This window comes from Culicoides brevitarsis, chromosome 1 (assembly GCF_036172545.1).
Source record: "Culicoides brevitarsis isolate CSIRO-B50_1 chromosome 1, AGI_CSIRO_Cbre_v1, whole genome shotgun sequence".
In the NCBI taxonomy this organism is placed as follows: domain Eukaryota; kingdom Metazoa; phylum Arthropoda; class Insecta; order Diptera; family Ceratopogonidae; genus Culicoides; species Culicoides brevitarsis.
The window spans coordinates 25,530,734-25,551,694 of record NC_087085.1 but is presented as its reverse complement, the minus strand read 5'-3'; the positions used below and the strand labels follow the sequence as shown (position 1 = coordinate 25,551,694).

At 30.4% G+C, this 20,961-nt stretch overlaps 2 protein-coding genes across 5 annotated transcripts; one reads left to right on the top strand and one right to left on the bottom strand.

Moving 5' to 3' along the window:
* Positions 1-798: 798 nt before the first annotated feature.
* Positions 799-14,189, bottom strand: LOC134827797 (thialysine N-epsilon-acetyltransferase-like). 3 transcript variants are annotated; one of them, XM_063840631.1, is made up of 4 exons: positions 13,719-14,189; positions 1,650-1,768; positions 1,438-1,589; positions 799-1,177 (listed from the first exon to the last, which is right to left on the bottom strand). In XM_063840631.1, exons 2-4 carry the CDS (start codon positions 1,716-1,718, stop codon positions 868-870), a joined length of 531 nt encoding a protein of 176 aa, XP_063696701.1. In that variant the 5' UTR covers positions 1,719-1,768; positions 13,719-14,189; the 3' UTR covers positions 799-867. The 3 variants fall into 3 exon arrangements, with proteins under 3 accessions (XP_063696701.1, XP_063696700.1, XP_063696702.1); XM_063840630.1 differs by lacking the exon at positions 13,719-14,189 and adding an exon at positions 4,097-4,178; XM_063840632.1 differs by lacking the exon at positions 13,719-14,189 and adding an exon at positions 4,143-4,160.
* On the top strand, positions 4,348-20,906 carry LOC134827794 (GATA zinc finger domain-containing protein 7-like). 2 transcript variants are annotated; one of them, XM_063840626.1, is made up of 9 exons: positions 4,348-4,549; positions 11,178-12,333; positions 14,839-15,055; positions 15,399-15,483; positions 17,562-17,743; positions 17,840-18,004; positions 18,068-18,146; positions 18,627-19,211; positions 20,335-20,906. In XM_063840626.1, exons 1-8 carry the CDS (start codon positions 4,486-4,488, stop codon positions 19,208-19,210), a joined length of 2,532 nt encoding a protein of 843 aa, XP_063696696.1. In that variant the 5' UTR covers positions 4,348-4,485; the 3' UTR covers position 19,211; positions 20,335-20,906. The 2 variants fall into 2 exon arrangements, with proteins under 2 accessions (XP_063696696.1, XP_063696697.1); XM_063840627.1 differs by lacking the exons at positions 17,562-17,743; positions 20,335-20,906 and adding an exon at positions 16,917-17,089 and having other exon boundaries at positions 4,350-4,549; positions 18,627-20,321.
* The last annotated feature ends 55 nt before the right edge of the window (positions 20,907-20,961 follow it).

The window sequence follows — 20,961 nt, the reverse complement described above, 5'->3', positions numbered from 1 at the left end:
CATTTGAATCTTTGGTCAGTCTTCTCGTGTTTTAGTTTTTTGTGCGTCACAAGACTTGATTTTGCACTAAAGCTCTTTCCACATTTATCACAATAGAACTTTTGAGAGACGTCTCGCTGATGAACTAATTTGATGTGAGAAATCAATTCCTGTCTTCCTGCCTTCTTTTGACAAAAATGACATTCTAGACCTTTGTTTTCAATAACGTGACGATTTTCATGTTCTTGCAGCACTTCAATGGCAAAAGGTTTTAAGCAGTATCGACAATTTTTTGATTTTTGGCAAGAAATTTCTTCTTTTATTGAATCGTCGTGCAAAACTTCATCATCAGGTAATTCAATTTTTATTTCTGTTTCGAAGAATTCGGTATTTTTAACTGCTTTTCTTCTAAAGTCGTAGGTGAATCGGAGACCTCTTTCACACATCGGACACAGGAAACAAGGACGTTCGATGAAGTTGTTAACAAGCTCGTTGAAGATTGACAGGAGATTTCTCCCGTTATAGGACTTTCGACTGATATCCGAGACGTTATATCCAAACGAGAGACAAACGCGGCAAGAGTTCATTTTGATAATTTTAGGGATTTTCAATTATTTGCAGGATTTTTTGTATAAAAAATACGGAATAAAGTTTATATTGTTACGCCATGTTATATACTTGTTGGATGTCTGATTGTGATAAGAAATTTTGTAGTCTGCGCAGACTCCGGTTTTTGAGGTTTTTTATTGAAACTTACATTTTGTCTTTATAGAAGTTCACACATTTCGTTAAAAAAAATATTTTTTAATTTTCTTTTTTTAATTATATTTTTTAAGCCAAAAAAATCACAACATTTTATTAATACTTTTGTGTATTTTGGGTATAAAATTACTTCATTTTCATTAAATTTTCCATTCGATTTTTATCGAACCTCACAAATTGTACACCTTTTTCTGTTGTTAAGTCTTCCGCATGCAATTTCTTGTAAAAATTTATTGCTGGATTATTCCAGTCCAGAACATGCAAATTTAATTGTTTGCATCCTTCAGCAAGAGCGAAGTTCACATTTTCCTTGAATAACATACCACCGACTCCAAGTTTTCGGTATTCATTTTTCACATAAATGTCTTCGAGAAAATAAGTTTTGCCCAGGATTTTTGAGTAGGAGAAAAATGCGATGGAGTATCCGATTATTTTACTGCATTTTTTGAGAGATAATTAAAATTATTTTTGTAAATTAATTTTAAAAAAAAAATTATGAAAAGCATTGTAAATATTCTACAAAAAATCCAAAAATCTCGTTCATAAAAATTAAAAATTTTATAAATCAAAATTTTAATTTTTTTATATCCAAATTATTTGAAAATTCAATTAATTGCGTTGCTAAGTTTTGCAATTTTTTATAAACGTAATTCTCGGATTTTTTAGAAAGGAATGCCGCATATTATAGAAAACAACCTTTTCGTATGGTTATCATCAGATGCTATTTCTTCAGCAACAAAACTATGAAAAAATTTATACAACGAATTATCTTCAAAAGCCCCGTCTCTCAATAAATCTTCACGTTTTAGTTTTGGACCCGAAGGCATTTCTTCATAGTCAGCCAATTCCTGAAATAACAATAAGTACCTAAATTATTTTTTTTACAAAAATAATTTTTAACAAGTCACCTGAATCATATCCAGAATATCTTGAAGATCAGCAGCTTCCGTTTTGCGAACTGTAAATTTAATATTCATTGTGGCTTTCTAGTCTTTTAAAAATCAAGTGACAAAATTACGTAGAGCAACTGAAAAAAATAAAATAAAAATTATGTTATTATCTTATCAGAGAATTATAATCCCTTTTTACCAAAAATGATTATTATTCAAAAAATAATGAATAAGTGTCTTATCAAGTAAATGCATGTTCAGATGTGTTTTGAAAAAATCCATAATTTTCAAAAATTATATTGATAAGAAGAATGCATCGAGTCTCTTCGAGTCTTATCACAAAATTTTTGATGAATGAAAAGAAGGAGGACACCGAATCTTCTAAGTTTTCTAATAAATAATCAGTTAATCTTTGTTTCAAGCGTCATCGACATTTTTTTTTCTTTGTTTGTAAACGAGACAGAAAGTTGGTTAGAATTGCGGTCTCATGAAATTCAAGGAAACGAATTTTAGAGAACGTCAAGAGATTTTTTTTTCTTATCTTGCATTAAATGTTTGTCAAAGTAGATCACAATTTTTGATATAAATAGAGTTTTATTTGTCCTTCTAAATGTTTGTTGATTTTTGTGACGTTCTTCCTCGTCGTTTCTTGGCACACAATAGAGCAAATTGTATCAACCTTAGTCAAGCACTCAAGCATTGCATTAACATTTATAACAAAAAAATAGCGTCGTCATGAGGGCATAAAGTACAATTTTTTTCATATAAAAAAAATTAAAATAAACATGTCCCTTTGATATGTTGTGTCGTTTATGGTTGACGTCTGATGTGATGGTTATACATGGAGAATATTGTATTTTATAATGAAAAAAAAAATGAAAAAGCAAATAAGTCTTATCAGTCAGTTTTTTTACATACACCAACAACTACAACAACAAATAAAAAAATAATTTTTTTAAATGTGGTTTTTATTGTTTTGAATATTAATATTCTCGTTTAGGGAATTTCGAAAAATGTATTTTTTTCAAATGGAAAAAATTAAATTAATCAAAAGTAAAATTTTATAAAGCAAAATTTTTCTAGTAAAGAAAATATTAGCATTTAAACAAACGACAAGATGTATATATATTTTTTTCCAAAAATATTTTTGTCCAAAAATAATATTTTCAAAGTTTAGATTTTTTATTTGAATGAATTTTGAACATTTTTGGCAGAAAAATTTTCTTACTTTTATGAAATTTTCTAATTTTTTAAAAATCACAAATATCATGATTATTGTAAATAAAATTCAGAATTTTAATTCTTTTTCAGTGAAAAAAAAAATAAAAATCTTTATGTTTTTTTATTTTTAGAAATATTTGAGAAAAGAATAAGAACACCTAGAATTTTTAACTTTTTTTCAGACATAGCCCAATGTTATTTTGATTTTTTTAATGGTCAAAGGGCTAAAATTTTTAAAATAATTTTAAAACTGCCTGAATTCTCCTTAAAATAAAATAAAAAAATAAAATTTTGGAATTTTGATAAAAAAAAATATCAAAATTCATTAAATTCAACTTAATTTTTTTCATCATCTTGAAAATTCTGTAACAAATTTTCAAATCATTTAATTTTTCCAAAATTTTTTGATGACGCGACGCTTTGAAATAATACGCCCCTTACAATTCTCTAAGCTCATTCCTCTTCATGTGAAGTTTTAATGAATTTATTTTAAAATAAATCATGAATGTACGTCAAATCGCCTTATTTTTAGTAAAAACACTCATCATCATGAGAGGAGAATAATACACGAAACACTCAAAGGCGAAAATTGGCAGGAAACTTCTATCGAAATTATTTGTAAAAGTTTTTTCTACTGGATTCTCCGGGACTTTTTCATCCACATGCACACAACTTTTCCTTATCAATATTTTGTTGTTATGTATTTATTTTTGTTGTTATATATAAAGTCGACCTTTGTAAAGCAAAGTAAAGTAAAGCCAACTTTATTTTTATTTTTACTGACTTTAAATGTTCACTTCATTTTGTTTTGTTGCTTATTTGCTTGTGATTTATACTTATTTATAAATATTTTTCCAGTGCCACCGTACACGACGCATTTCGGTGTAACGCTGGACTCTGTGCTCCTTCACTGATATTTTGTGTCATACATAACGAGAGTGTGAGACGTGGATCGTCGTTGTATACAAAATCGGAATTTTATTTTTATTTTTTTCATTATTTTATGGCAGAAGTCAAGTCAGTCAGTAAAGTAGAACTAGGCTGTTTGTGGCGTGAAGCGACGCACACAATTGCAGAAAGTGAGTGTGTGTTTGTGCCTGGCTTTATAAACATTTAATAAATAAAATAAAATATTAATATGTTATTTGTCTGACTCAAATTAACTGCCATTTTATTTTGTGTTAAGACGTTGGACGTAATTAATCGTGTTTTAAAAGTTCGCTCGAGGCAAGTTTGCGGCTTACTTTGCAACTTTTATATTTTTTCGGGTTTGCGTGGAAAATTGCTCACCGGCAGCAGTCCGTTAAGTGCAACGATTTTCAGTAGACTAAAAATTAATTGCTAGTTAAAAGAGGCCCGTAGTGTTTTTCTCAGTTGATAATCAGCTACATTTATAAATATATAACATTTTTTGTGTGTACGTGTGTATGAAATATTTATCGTTATCAGGACAAGTAAAATAAAAATAATATTAAAAGTGATAGAGAGAGCGAGGCGAGCAAGCGTTGTCGTCGTGTCGTCGTCGAGAGATAGGGCCAACCCGATTAACGCGCGCGTGAATCATCTTGCTGACTGATAAGTTTAGTTGGTGGCATCCCTTCGTTGTGTCGTCATCGCATCCAAAAAACCCGTCATGAAAATGGTGAAGAACCGGAAAAATCAACAACAGCGACATGACATCAGCGAACAGCTAACCGGTAAGACACACCTCTGACAAAACATTTTAAGTTTTTTTTTTCGTGTCGATAAACCTTTATCACGAACCAATGTTTGTCAACAACACCTTTGCAGCGATAAAATTGATGATAAGCCGCAAGTCTCTTATCTAAAGAAAAATATTATAATAATAAAAATAATTTTTATCGTGCCTCGGTGCACAGGTGCTCTAATAATAAAGTTTATCAGTGAAAATTCATCCAGTGCTAGCTCAATCGTCATTGTGGCAAGATGCCTCGTGATCGCCGTCGGCTTCGGCTTCTTTTATATTTTTTATTTGACTAAAAATTTATCTTAAAAAAATTATTTTTAAAGAAAAAAAATCGAAACGGCAGACAGAATGGCACCAAAAAAGGATATTTTTGCAGTTTTCGTTACAAAAAAAAAGTCAAAACAAATATTCAAATGTTTGAAAATCGGATTAAATTACAAACACGTCGCAGTTTATTTTCTTAACAATATTTTTTTCTGTTGTTCGTTCGACTTTGCCTGTCAGACAGATCAGGCAGAAGACCCAAATGCAAACGAGATGATGATAAGTGTTTATTGAGTAAGCAGTTTAAAGTGTGCTTAGCAGTTGTTTGCATTTTCTATAAACAAATATAATTTAATATACGAATTTCTACAAAATAATAATCCGCAAACGTTATTTAATACGTGCGGAATAAATACGACTTGCGGACCTTTGTCGTCATCAAAGTCCCTATGAACGATTTAAAAAAAAAGTAATTATTTACTTTTTTTATTCACTTTATCAAATCTTTTTTTCTTTAATTAAAGATATTTTTCATGAGATTCGAACCCGCGACCTTCGCTTCCATATCCAATAGTCTCCCCTCCAAGCTGTACGTGTATCCTTATAACATAAAAGTTCTACTCATTTTGACTTCAGAAAACGTTTAAAATTGTAAATTTACAAACAATAAATTTAGTTACTAGGTCAGATTGCCATTGTTTCAGGCATATAGCTATTTATGTGGAAAAAAAGTTGTAAAAGGCAATAATGTGCGCTTTAATTTCAATTTGTGTCACCATTCTAGAAAACGAATGTAAAAGCACAGTAGCTCTTGATTTTTATGTCTTTATAAATAAACAAAAGGCGTTTATAGAGCGAAACTATTGAAATGATCAGCAGTTTATGTTTGAATAATGTTAGAAGCATGAATGAAATGAACTGAACATGTAGAAAGTAAATTTTTAAATTTAATTTACAAAATTAAAATATTTTTTTTAAAAATGATGATAACGTATAGAAGACTTGAAACTAAATTATTCGATTATAAATAAAATAATTCAGAATTTTTAGATATAAAAAAATATTATAAATTATTCAATATAAATTTTCTCTTTAAAATATAAAAAGCATTAATGAAAAATTTAAAATATATGATAATTAAAATAATTTTAATTTTTGGTGAATCTTTAGTGACAAAAAATAAATAAAAAATAAAGATTGTTGAAGTATAAGTAGTTTTTTTTATCAAATCTCAAAGTTCTGAAATTTTATTAAATTTAAAACTGCATTGAAACTATTTAATAAACCGACCTACAATATTTTTAAAACTATTTAAAAAACTGAATTTTTAGATTTATATTAAAATTTTTAAGCATAAGAAGACTTATTATTTCGTCCAAAAAAATTTTTTTTTCCTTTAAAAAATTTAAAAATTAAATTTAAATTAAATTAATCCTGAAAAAATATTCACAAAAATTGAAAAAAAAGTTAAGATTTTTGTTCGAGTTTGAAAAAATGTCAAGTAATTTGAGTGATTTCCTAACAAAAAATAATTTTGCTAGTAACTACGATTCAAAGTCGCATGTTTATGCTTAGAAACTAAAAACAATGACTCGAATGATCATAAAATCAAACAACGCCACACATGCAAATCCACTTTTTATTGAAAAATTTACGATCGTTTTACTCTCCCATTTTTTTCTGCTTTTTTAAATAGTCTTATTACCTGTTCAGTGCATGTAAATCATAAAAAATCGCTAAATAAACAAATTAAGGTCACATCACATTCACAAAGATTTTTTGCTACCACAGAATAAAATATTTTTTTTAGTCACTCGAAACAAAAAAAAAATAATTTGTGACAAAAAAAAATGTGGGCGTTAAACTTCATTATTATGTTAGAAAAAAAAATTTGAAATTTATTCCGGCATCACTCCAGCATCTGGCAAAAAAGCCAACAAAAAAATTATCATAATTCCATCACATCACAAAAGAGGCGCTTCGTTGTCAATATTGACACTTCCTCTAAAACGACGACGATTATCGCACAATAATTACGAAACAAAGGATTCGTTTCATTCATGTGGTCAACAATTAGCATGAAGAGCCAAACGTCTCTTAGTGTTAAAGAGAAATACAAACAATGGAATCGAGTGATTATTGACTTAGTCCTTGTTTGTTAATATTTTTATTTTATTCATAAAACCATGAAAAAAAAAGGTTTGAATGAAGAAGGATTTCATGGAATCCAGGATTTCACACGTTCTTGATATTTTTTTTTCCTTTTTCATGTGGACCAACAACTTTCTTGTCTGAAGAATGGGTGAGAGCCACTTGTTAACGATCATCAATCGTCTATCTACGAATCAGTTAATTATGAGCTGCTTATGATAATTTTAATGATCTAGATAACTTTGTGTGATCTCATAAACCTGTCTGTACTCAACATCTTTTTAATGTCTAAGCATTCCATGTCGCTCGGTTTTTTTTTTAACGATCAATTGATCAGGTTGACATTCGAGATGATTTTCTTGTTTTATAAACTTTCTTTCAAAATATTATTGGAATATTATGAATGAAGTCATGTTATGACATATTTATGTTCTTGTTGTTATTAGCTCGGTCACAAAAATTCTTCGTTTCGTTCTCTTTTTTACAGAAATGTTTCTATTTTTCGAACAGAGCTCATGAAAAAAAATATTTTTTACGTGTAACGACACAGAAAAAGGTCAATCGACATAAATTTAATAGTCGTTTAACACATTTATGAATGCAGAAGGATCTCCTTTCACGCTCATAAAAATTTCTGTGTGTGGAAAAAAGTCGATGGAATGTCGGAATCAAACCCGAGTGTTTTTGTGTGAAATTTCTCCTCGCTTTATTTTGAATTTTTTACGGTGAAATGTTAACGTAAGACGCGTGTTCGTCTTTTTTTCTCCAGTCGTTTAAGGAAATATCGTGTTTTCCCACAACATTTCTTCACTCAATTCATTTCGTGTCTTCTCACAAAAAAAAACTGAAGGGCAAAGGACAACGAGGTGATTTATCGAAAAATTTAAACGAAAGTTATCAAGATGTTCAAAAAATTTAATTATTAATGATTTTGCATGGAACATATTTTAGTAAAAGCAGACTAAAAGTTTAAAGCAAACATCATCGTTGAAAGTGAAAAAATGTTCTAAACGGATGTCGTTGCTTGTAATATTTGTTTTGTCCGCATTCAACAAAAAAAATTTTTTTTAATGTTTACGTAATATTTGTTTGGCTCCGGAAATAAAATATGATCGAGAACAATGGAATTCATATTTTCTGTTGTTGTTTAAAAAAAAATGTCGATCAAACTTGTTGCTTCTTCTCTGTTAACTATTTACTTAAAAAGGCAGATTTTCCGCTCGTAAAAAAGTGACATGATCCAAAAGTCGTAAAAATTGGAGAAAGGACGTCGGTCGTAAAACAATGTTTAGAGTTTAAAATAATAATAATTGACAAACCCAAGAAATTTTTGTGACTTTTACGACTTTCCGTTTCATTAAATTTCGTTTTCTGTGCATTAATTAGAGCCACGATCCTGTAGGTCAGGATTTTGTCCATAATTTCACCAGAAAGTCGTAAATTTTCGATGTTTATATTTTTTATTATTCAGAATTTGTTTATTTGGCCAAGTTGTTTGCTAGTCTCTTTCGAAGGAGACTGTCTTGATCAACAAATCAACATTCTACTTCATTATTTGTGCAATAAAATATAATAAAGTTCTATTGTTGTCTTTTCACTGATGTTTGTTTAGGACTGTCCAAACAAATTCTCAATTTTATTTTTATTTTTTTGGTGAAACATGAGAAACTGCAAGGTTCTTACAAGAAACGAACATGAATCACATTGAGCACGGAGGGTGGCATACGATGAACTTTAAACCTCATGTTGCACAAAAAAAAGTAGATAAACGTATTAATTCTGCTCAATTGATCATCATGCTAGACTTTTATCTCGATTCTCATTGAATATTCTGAAAAATGAGAAATGAGTCAGAACCGAGTCAGAACAAAACAAAAACAAGTCATTGCACAATATTTGAATGAACAATTTTTTTGCCTACCTGAATATTGGAGTTTGGACCGATTGACAGGTATCAATTGTTGGCATGTCGATCATATGAGACAACATGATTGTACAATTCTCCATTTTTTGATATATCTTTAAAATGGAATGGCTACCTGAATCAATTTATTTTATGGTATACAATGGTTTATACAATGCTTTTACCGGCCGGGAACAATTTATAAGAAAGAAGTTGATAAATCAGACCAATCAGGGAAGGGATTTCAATTTATTCATAAAAAATAAGAACATGTTTGGTTGATTTATAAAAATTGAATAAAAATGAAGGAAAATCAGATTGAGTGAATTTACGAAGCTTAAATAATTTTTAAATGTAAAATTTTTATTCACTGAAATCTCTCAAATTTGAGGAAAAAAGTAAAAAGGGTAATTTTTGTCATAAAATTTTTAAATTTTTTCCCCATTACTGATTTTTTTTCGACTTTTTCAAATGAGATGATTGAAACAAAAAATTAAAGAAAAAAATGAAAAAAAAAAAGGATTACTACTTTTGTAAAATATTTTATGAACGATAAACTTTATTTAAATTTTCAAAAATATTAGAAATATAAGAAATAAAAAAAAAATAATTAAATTTTAACCTTTTCCAGGGACAATTCTAATTTTTTGTGGTTTTTTAATAATTTATTGAATTTACCGAAATTTTAATTTCTAAATTATTATATTGTTAGCTTTCAAATGCAATCAAATTTTTTTGGTGACATAACTTAAAATTAAATAAATTTAATCCCTGTGGACGAAATTCGGAATAATGAAAAAATCCTTAATTTTTCCATTTCCAAACATAATTTAACTCGTTAAAAAAACTTCAATGAATTTCAATTCGTTCTTTAAAAATTTTATTTACCATAAAACTCCAACTATTTTGTTCTATGTACAAAATACGTTCGTACACATGCCAAAGTAAATAAATACTTTGAATGGATTTTTGAATGCACAACGAACGCATGCAAATGACAGAGAAAGAAGAAACGTCGAAAGAAAACGAAATACTTCTTTCGTTCTGCGTTGTAAAGGTTGTGCAAGTTAGTCATATCCAGTGCTTTATCGTGTTTAGACGTCAGAAAAAATAATATTTCACTAAAAAAAATAATAAAATTTTTAACCAAGTGCCTTTAAAAAAAAATTGATAAAAACTAAATATTTTTTGGTAAGTTTTAAAAATTTCTCAAAATTAATTTTACGTCAAAATTTAATTTATTGATAAAAAATAAAATTGACGTCGGTCAGTGAACAGCTTGCAACAATGTGTAAAAATATAATAAATTGTATTAAGAAATTGGTGATAACACGCGAAAAATGTAAACAAATTTTATCATGTTTTGCACTTGCTTGAAAAATATTTAAAAAAAAAAACTATAAATAAATATCGTGTGCTGATAATTTTGTTGGACCTGCCTTCGTCTTTCTTTTATCTGTGTTGTAGTTAGTAAATTTGTAAAAGATAAACGTAAGTTTGATAGCGATGTTTACTATTAAAAACTGCGATAAATGTTAGGTAATACGACTAGACGTGAATCAGTGATAATTTTTCTGAGGCATTGACCTTTTTTAATAAAATTTCCTACGTTTGAAAAAATACTCAGTCATACTTTTTATTTTTCACAACTAGTAATGGAAAAATAATTTTAAATAAAACTTAAAAAGTTTAATGTTTAAAATAAAATTAAACAAGGGAAAAATTTTCAGCCATTTTATTCTTGTAAATGCATGTTGAAGAAAAAAATTTCCCATACGTTCTAAAAATAAAATGAAGTAAAAGAAAATGATTATAAAAAATTTTCAATGAGGGACCCATTTTCTTCCAAGCGTTATTTGCAAGTTTTTTCATTCAAGCTCTTATTGCTGTCTCGCTCTGATGATTTCCCCCTCTCTTTCTCTCTCACAATTTTTGAACACTCCCATTCACGTGATTGGCTGCTTTAAAAACTTGTATGGAAAAAAAAATTGATTAAAGGAAAATTTAATAAAAATTAATTTTATGAATGAAAAATTATTATTAGTTATTTTACAAAAAAAAAATAAATAAATAAATAATTTATCAGAACCAGAGGTAAATTTAGATTTTTTTTATTTTTTGGGGCCTTTTAAAAACTTCATGGTAAATTTTCCATAAGTCATGGCTCCCAAAAATTTCAATTTTTTCCAAAATTAACTACAATTAAATTTTAAATTATTAATTCTGAGGAAACAATAACTCGTTTGAAGTTGTTAACATTACGGTAATTGTAATAATGTGTTTTTTTTTTCATTTACAGACAGAGAATCCAAAGTTGATGTGTCGACGTGCTTGTATAGAAGCGAGAAATCTCGATTAAAGGAACATAAAGATTGTTATGAAGCTGACGACGACCATCTGTATAAACAATCAATAATAAATAAAAGTAATCAGGAAGAGAATTTTCATTCAGCTTCGACAACAACATCGACGACGACTTCGACCACGACGCCGGCGTTTGATAATCAAAGAGCTGATGCTGATAATAGTTCAATGCACTATAGTGGCCAGACATCGGTGATTTCGGTAGTGCGTGCCCCATCGACGGCATACCCCACAGACAACTATTACGCCCTCGAGGGCCAACAGCAGCATCCTTCGGTGATTCAGTCAACCGCTATGGTGGCATCACGCATGTCTCCCATCACGCCGCCCTCCTCGATGAAATACTCTGGCATGGATTTAGGTTCGGACTTGTATCATCCGGCAATTGCCTCTTCGCCGCCATACCATGACACACTGGGCGACGACTCTCCCTTGCACTACTCCACACTAAATAACGCAAATTACTCACAAATTATTCTCAATAACAACAACAACAACAACAGCAACAACGTCAACATGACGATTAATAACAACATTTACTGCTGGACGAACGATTTACCACTGAATTTACGCCAAAAACCAGACGACAATTCGGTTTCAGTGAAACACGAACATAATATTCTTGATAACAGAACAATTACACTTGACCATCATCCCGAAACGCTACATATCAGCAGTCACGAATCAACAGCGGTCGCAATGAGAAGTACAAATAATTTTGCTGCTACAGCTGCAGCTTCCGAGACGTATCACGGTGCCGAGCACCATGCGGGTTTAGTGCTCGATGGTGATGCGCATGATCCTGCCGAGCAACACAATTACTTGACACTCTCGACGCCATCCGAGATGATGGAGAAAGACTACCACAACAACAACAACAACAATTCCAGCGTGAATAACCACAATCATTCCAGTAGCGGTGACTCTCGCAGTCCAAATGCATACACAGATGGCGGTTACGACAACGGCATTCACAACAACAACAATTTGACGCAACTTACTCCAGTTACGAGAATTTTCTCGCCACCTTCCATCGAGCATCCGTCAGTCATTCAATCCAGTTACTATGACTCCATCACTCCATCCGCAAGGTAAGTCCACTTTTTCACATTTTATAGACTTTCATTACTTGCCGCAAGAAAAAAATGTCGAAGGTTAATCTCTTTATTTATGTGACTGGTTGCTTGCTTCATTCTTAATATAATTAAAAAAAAATCGTTATCACTAAATTTTGCTTCATTTTTTGGGGTCTAATTAATAAATTAAAAAAAAAATAAATCGCAAACAAGATTAAAAAGATCACGGATTTATATAACAATGTCGAAAAAAAAAATTCTTTGTGCAAAAATATTTATTTTTATTTTATTTATTTTTAAAACAACAAAATTTCGGCGTGTGTCAAAAATGCCAGATTTGATTGCGATATTTTTTTTTTGTTATTTATTTTTATGTAATAACAGTAAAATCCGTCTGCTATTAATTAAAAACTTTTCTTTTTTTTTTTGATAACGCGATTTATTTGACCCTCTCTAGTGCGCAATTTTTTTATTTATTGCTGTCAATGTGTGAGTGGCTCATTCGTTAAATAAACAAACAAAAAAAATCGAAACTTTTTTTGACATTCAGTTCGATTTTATCTCTCATGCGCACGTGAATTAAATTTTTGCGTTATCTCACAAAAAAAAAATTTTTTTGATAAAAAGAAATATGTGAACGGAATTAATTGCATTTCAATATCAAGAGGAGTCACGTAGATAACAGACGTTGTAGATAGTCGTAGTAAAAAAAACATAAACAATAGACAAAAAAAAAGTGTTTTTGTGACAATTTTTTATTACTTTTTAAAATTTTAATGGACAATTAAGAGTTGGCAGACAATTTTTTCCTATGTGAGGAAGAAAAGGAGAGTTTAGCGATGTATCGGAATGCACATTTGAGTCCAGATGGGACTTTTAAAGTGATTTTTGGCAAAAATTTGGTCATTCATTACGGAACAAGGTAGGTGAAATGACAAAAAGTGAGGCAAAGTTTGTGTGTTGTGAAATTCACAAAGACTCACAAGCACATTAAGTGTGAGCGCATTCCCTTTATGAACCAAGGCCGCTCCAAATTAAAGTCAATATTTATGTCTGTTTCCTCGTTTAAAGATTTAAAAACCCAAATATTCAAAAAATAGACCAAAAAACTATTTTTTCACTAATCAAGAAAAACAAAATTCTTTTCAAAAATCAATTTCTTGTTTTATTAAATTATTATTAAATTTTTGTTAATCTTACAAATTTAATTTTTTAATGAAAAAAGCAAAAGAAACTCATAGAAGACATTTTTTAAAAAATTTTTGATATTTTTTTTTCAAAAATTTCGAACAAAATTACATATTAAGTTTCATGCGAAATGGCTTAAATTACATTTTAAAAAATTAAAAACAATTTTACTCACATAAATTTGTCATTTAGGAAAATTTTTGTGTACTTACTTGATCACAGACAGACATCCAGCTCGAAGCAATTACTTTTCCAAAACGCATAAAATACGCGAATCTCAGTCTAAACGTGAATGTGTGTGCCAAAAAAAACTATTCTCATTCAGGATGCGTTTCTCAATTTACAATCAGATTAAACAGACAGCGACACTTCAAAAAGCACCAACAAATCAGGTTCGCACGTGCTTTGGTCTAACAAGTTCCCAAACACGTTTGTCTAAGGTGCTGCAAGATTATCACTCACCGACAACTTTTGTGCAGTAGAATTCTTCGAGTTGGAGCGTAAGAAACGAGTGCACTGAGCGTGTCTAAGATATCGCACAAAGAAAAAAAAGAAGCATTTAGTCGTCACTCGTTGTGTGCCTTCGAATGATTTGATAAATAAAGAATTTGTCGTCTGCAAAAACAGTAGCAAGTGAGCTTGTTAAAAAAACAAAACAAAACAAGAAAACACTAAGTTTATAAATTTTTTTATTGTTTATTTATATTTTGAAACAATCAAAGATGAGGAATTAGTAGAGAATCAGTGTTCATCAAGAAATAAAGTGTTCAGTCAGATTTTTATTAAAACCGATAAACGATTTGTGAAAAGAAGAAAAATGAATAAGCAAAATAACAAAAGTATGGACGAAATTATGAGAGTGAATTTGTGGAGCCAGGCGAGAGTCATCAAAAGGTGTTTTAATTTTTTTATCGCACTGACGTCAATCATAATTTTTTAATGATTCATCCCGTTTACATTGCTCGGTGTGATTTTTTTATTCTTAATATCCTGACACAAAGTGATAAAAATAAACTTTGTGATAAATCAGAACACGCGCTCCCATCTGACATCCTGCTTAATCATCATTTGCAGGAATTTTTCTAAGAAAAATTGCGTCTTTTTACCTTTAAAGCGTTTCTTCATCGGAATTCTATTCTGGAATTCAAAACTCTTCTAGCGGAAGCAATGATTTTTTGTAAACATCTCATGTGACAAACAAAAACAAACGTTTGCTCGTGCAAAATTTCAGACATTGGCAAACGATTGACCACCACTAGCGAGTTAATTGAGATCAAAAAATAATAAACAATTTTTTAATATTTTTTTTTTTTTTGTTTTCTTCTTTGACAGTCCGTATGCTCGTGCACCAAGTAACTACCCATCAACGCCTTACTATCCACCATCGACATCCTCGGCAGACGCGCAATTATGGTCACCCAGTGGAACATCAAGCGGATTGACGGAATACGGATACAAAGGCACCACTTTGCCCACTTTCGAAGGATTCAAGTCGCACAACTCAGGAGTTGCCAAAAATGTGAGCTACGCTGGAATGTATAATAGTCAGGTGAGTTTAAAATTTTATAGGATTTTAAGGCAAATAATTTTAATTTTTTGACTCAATGAGGGAATTAATTTGTAGAAGACGGGAGAGAAAAAAATTAAATGTTAAACGATGATTTTTTAAATTAAATTAATTTTAATTTTATATTTTTTTCCAATCTTAACTTAAATAAAAAATAGAATTTTTTAGTCGTTTTTTCTATAAAATAAGCAATAAATTAAACTTGTCATGATTTTTTGAATTTTTACCATTTTATATTAAATTTGTATTTTTTTTTTCGACAAAACCGTTTCAAAAATTACCAAAAGTGAAGATTAATAAATTTTTAAATAAATCTAATTTTCAGGCCGACTCGTGGATGGCTGGTTATGGATCATCATTGTCTGGAACAACACGTGGACGTGCAAGTTCCGCTGGAAACCACATCCAAGGTTAGTCTTTTTTCATTATTTTTCTCTCCTTCTGATGAATTTGAATGAACCCGAGTGTCGTGTGTCGAAAAAAAAATGCAAGGTCAAAAGTCTGTTGCAGAAAAAAATTGTCTGTAAACAAAATTCTTCACATTGATTACATTTATCAGCATTTTTGAAGCCAAATTTTGTGACCTTGTACCTGACTCAAATTGCATAATCACGCAAAAAAAAACTTCTTTGCAATATTTTTTCTTTTTGTTTGCACTTTTACGTGATAATGATGACAAATCAATACATTAGTACTGTTACACTTTCGTCATGAACGTGAGTAATTGCCTTCGAACAGCATTTATTGAGTGATATTACCGTGATTTTTGAGTAGATCTCTCCTTTAAATTAAACGCAGTCTTTGTTTATCGTAAAAGGCACGAATACATCGGAATGCCAAACATCGTTTCCATGCACGTGAAGCGTTATTTCCGTATTGGAACGTGTCGTCAACAAAGATCGGTCTTCTTTCTGTCCTGTGTTGATCAATTTTTGATGCGACAAAATTGTAAAAAAAAAAATAAAATTGAGGTTACCTTTCTCTTATCAACAAAAAAGACACTTTTTTAATTTATTCCAAGAATATTTTTGCATACAATAGTAATTTTCTTCACCATTTTCGTGCCTTACCTGCAATTTTATAAAAAAAAAACAAACAAATTTTTCATTACTTTTATATATTATAGGGGCATATCGTTACGGTTCGTTGATAAATTTATTTTTTTACAACTCCATTGGATGCCTGACTTAAAGTTCATTTACCTTCTAGTCGCCATTCAGTGCTTTATGGTCGGAAGTGACCCGTAGACTTAGTAACGCGTGACGTCCAATTTTGTCCCGATCAACTGAGTCATTTTTTTTCTTATCAAAGAACCTTTTTTGCCAATTATCCGCCTTATCAACGAAAGGTCGCTCATGACTAAGCCAAACCTTACCTTCCTACAGTTGAGTCGAATAGAGGCATTTAGTCTGGCTTGCCTTACTATCGGCAATCACTCACTCGGTCACCAATACACTCACGAGCTTAAAGTTTTAGTGATAGGAGTTTATGATAAAAACAAACGAACAACATCGTTATCAACTGTTGTACATACATTAACACTGTGTGTTGTATTGTTATCATTATCATGAAATAAATTGAGTCGACTACAGAGGCCTATGGTGGCATGAACAGCGTGAAGTTTCCTGCTAACATCGCTTTTTAGTGTTTGTCAGTCAATATTTTCGAGTTGATGTGTATCTTGCCTTGGTGTTATTATTTTTTTTTTAATTTTTATTGTTTTACAAATAAATCGATATGTATAGGATAAACCGGCAGGGTAATGAAAACCTTTCTATATATAAGTTGCAATCAATATTTTTTAAAAAATTAAATTTTAAATATCAATTCAAAAAATCTGCAGTGCTTGATGCCGATTGTTATTTTACGGAGGGACGTGAATGCGTAAATTGTGGTGCAATTTCAACTCCGCTGTGGCGTCGTGATAATACGGGACACTATTTGTGTAATGCCTGTGGTCTCTACAATAAGATGAATGGCATGAACCGGCCATTGATTAAGCAACCACGTAGATTGGTAAATTTTTGTCTCTTTTTTCAAGTCGATTTTTTTTTCAATTCCTGTACATAATCATGACTTGATAACTTTTTTTGCATGCTGTCTGTGTTTTAAATGAAATTATCAGAACGTCGACAAGTACTTGAAATTAACTTAGGAAATCGAAAAAAAAACAAGAAATGTAGCTTATTTATAGAAATCCTGAAACTTACTCGTCCGGTTTATCGATACATGTTAAAATAATAATAATGAAAAAAATATCGAAGGCGTATTTTACGATGATGATCTCTCTTGGGAAAGAAGATCTGGTGAAAAAAATCAAATCAATCAATCATGCTTCACTCGTCTTCTGCTTCCTCTCTCCAACTCTTCCTTCTGTTTTTATGGTTGATAATATTTTTTTGTTATATTTTTTTTAATTATTTTATTATTTGCTTAGTAGTTAATGTTTCTGTCTAAAACAAAAATATCTTGATGTCTTATATTGCAGAGTCAACTGCGGATTTCTATAATAATAAAAGCTTCATGCAAAATAATGTTCAGAGTAGTTCAGTTAATAGTAGTACAAGTAATCCAGTTGTTGCTTCCACGTGTCATTATGCGAATAATGTGCATAGCACAGCTGCATCAACGGCCGCTGTGACACGTGAAGAGAAACAGAGTCGCCGTTCGGTAGGTTTCCTTTGTTTTGTTTCATTTAAAACACAAACAGACGCACTTTTTGCACCAAAGCTCATGCACTAACTTTTGACACTTTTTGATATTTAGAGTGCTTCACGTCGCATGGGACTTACCTGTTCGAACTGTAACACGCAAAATACGAGTCTGTGGAGACGCAACACGGGCGGGGAACCAGTTTGCAATGCTTGCGGATTGTATTTCAAGTTGCACAGCGTCAATCGTCCAATTACCATGAAGAAAGACACGATTCAAGTGAGTATTTATTTTGATTTTATTTTGAATTTTAATTTTAAATAATGTTTTTTTGATTTTTAGACTCGCAAACGCAAGCCTAAGGGCAGCAAGAACAGCGAGGCCAAACAAAATGCTGGAAATATGATTGAGTCTGTCAATGGTTCGTATTAAAAAATGCAAAAAATATTAAAACAGTTTTCGATTTCATCCCGTATAATATTTTTTGCGAATATCTCACAATTAAAAATTGAAAAATTTTTAAATTCAAGGACATTTTTGTCAATTTTTCCTGAAACGATCAAAAATTTCGTTGAGATATGGTCAAAAAAATATTCTAACTCTTTAATTTTTTTTTAATGAAAATGGAATTTTTTTTAAAAATTTAATATTATTATTAAAAAAATTTATTATCTTGTATTTTGTCTTGCCGTTTTTTTTTTCTCAAAATCAGAAGGCAATAAAAAATCAAATTATATTGTCTCAATTTTCAATTTTTTAAAAAAAAGTTTGCCAAATTTTAAAAAAATTATTAATTTAGGGTCTTTTCTACATCCTTCCTATTGTTACAAAAGTCAATGAAATCGAAAATATTTTTTATTTTTTTATAAAACAATTACTTACCCAATTTTCTTTTCTTTAGAAATGCACAAATTACAATCGACAATGCCCCTCATGTCTCCGGATGGCGTTGTCAAGAATGGCGATGCCTCATCTACATCCGGATCTCCTGCATCACACCAATTGTCACCAAGTCACAATTCGGCACCGCAAACACCAACGAACCAACATCAACAACTTACGCAACAACTCAACTCGTCCTCATTCCTCGGCAAGTACACTGGACAACGCAACTCGAATATCTTCCAATACCCATCGTCGATCTACCAGAGCCAACCATCGACGTCCGGTCACTTGTTGCATGCAACCACAAATGTCTTGCAATCGAGTCCCATTACGACAAATAGCGCAATTACGGGCAACAATGCGTACAATTATCTCGAGATGTTCAATTCGACACAAGGTTTGGGCTCTGGCGAGACCGCGATTGTCAAAATGGAGCCACCAACTAGTGCTCATTTGTCGTATGCTGAACATGCATCAGTTGCAACACCAGACGCCGCCAGTCGCAGTCCCCCAATTAAACACGAGTCGCAAAATGGCGATGAAGGACTCGCGATTAACGGTTCCTCCGAAAGACCCACTGTTGTTTCTATCTCTGGATAAGGTGATAAGGACTCATCTTTTATTTTAAATTAATAACTTACTGCAAAATTGACAAGAAAAAGTGAAAAATGACGTGAAAGTTAAAGAAATTAAGAAAGAATCTCAATGAAAAAAATATAAGACTTATCTCGTTAAGTCAAAGCTCTCTCTCTACCCTATTCGATACTAAAAATTAGTACTAATCACACACAAAATAACGAATCTTTGAAAGAAAGTTACTCCTAAATTCAATTAGTTACATAAGTAAAGCAAAGTCCCCTAATTTAAGAATTTTTTTATTACTTTAAAGGATCTCCTTTTTTTGTAAAAATACAAAAAGTAAAGAAAATCTCCCAAATTATTTACGTAGTTAAGTTTAATTCTAAGAAAAAGATTGTAAATATCATTAAAGACACAACTTTGATCATTCCAAAAAAAATTGTAAATATTTAAAAATTAGCCAAAAATTCTATGGGGACCAACGACCCTTTTTAAATTTAATTGAGACGGCTGAAAGTGATAACAACAACTGATGTGCCCCAGGTCACAGAAAAAATTCTTGCCGCCCCCAGTTAGCATGAGAGAATTTTTTTTTCTGTGACCTGGGTTGTTATCACTCTCATTCGTCTCAAACAGCTGATAGGTCCTCTCAAGAAACTTGTATCGAATTTGAAAAACTTGTGTGAGACGAATGATATTGATAAATCCGTTAAAATCGTTCATCGCTTTATCAATTTATCATACTTCTCAGTTAAATAAAAGAAAAATTCAGTGAATTTTCTGAAGGGAAGAACGGGCTTGTATAAACTTGATCACTTTCACAAAATCAAAAAAATTATCTGATTTTTCGGGGGTTTAAATTAATTGATATTGGATCTGATCTGTTAATCAATCAAAAAAAAACTTTTGTTTTAATTTTTTAGAATTCTTTTGGTTTGATCTGACTTAATTTTGATCAATTTCCAATTAATTCGCTGATGAGATCCAAATCTTATGTGATCTGATCTGACCGTTTCAGAATTTTTAGTTAATGCTTTGATTTTCAATTAACAAGCCTGCAAAAAAAAATATTTTTCTCAAACCAATTTTTCGATGCAAAATATAATTAAATAAATATATATTTTTGACATAAAATTTAAATATAGGATAAAAAGATTGTACAGAAACAATTTTAGAGTAATGGTAATACATAAAAAAAATGAGATGAGTCGCTAGAGAAACCAAATAATTATAGAAAATTAGTAGAAAATAAAAAGAGGGATTTGTACAAAAAAAAATAATGAAAGTCTCGTTAGCTCAGAAATTCTCTTGGACATCATTAAGAGTGTATTTTCTAATCAATTTAATGAATTTTTATTAATATTAATATTATATTATTATATATGTTAAAAGTTTCCATAAGCTGTGCTTTTCTTGCTCACTTAATTGATTTAATTCCGTGGAAAAGCTTTATCCGCGAATCAAATGCCGAGGTGCTTTTCAAGGGATTAAAAAATCAATAAGCGTCACGTTATTGTGTGTTTATTAAATGTTTTATATTATCGTAAAGTTTAGAATTTTGTTTTAATTCAATATATTTTATGTGCAGTGACAATCGTTTTACATATAGGATAAGCTAGAGTGCCTTATTGTTTGAAAATCTATAAAATTAAAAGAAAAAAAAAATAAATGTAATTAATTATATTATAAAAATGCAAATAAATAATACTTATAAATAAATTTTTGAAAAACCAAAATTGTCTTTTTTTACATTTCAGATCAGAAAAGTTAAT

Excerpts from the sequence above, each read along its gene's own strand:
- LOC134827797 (XM_063840631.1), bottom strand. The coding sequence starts at position 1,718 with ATGAATATTAAATTTACAGTTCGCAAAACGGAAGCTGCTGATCTTCAA. Across the intron at positions 1,590-1,649 it reads ATATTCTGGATATGATTCAG|GAATTGGCTGACTATGAAGA; the intron begins GTGACTTGTTAA and ends TTGTTATTTCAG. Across the intron at positions 1,178-1,437 it reads GATGATAACCATACGAAAAG|TAAAATAATCGGATACTCCA; the intron begins GTTGTTTTCTAT and ends CAAAAAATGCAG.
- LOC134827794 (XM_063840626.1), top strand. The coding sequence starts at position 4,486 with ATGAAAATGGTGAAGAACCGGAAAAATCAACAACAGCGACATGACATC. Across the intron at positions 4,550-11,177 it reads CATCAGCGAACAGCTAACCG|ACAGAGAATCCAAAGTTGAT; the intron begins GTAAGACACACC and ends TTTCATTTACAG. Across the intron at positions 15,484-17,561 it reads CGCTGGAAACCACATCCAAG|AGTCAACTGCGGATTTCTAT; the intron begins GTTAGTCTTTTT and ends CTTATATTGCAG.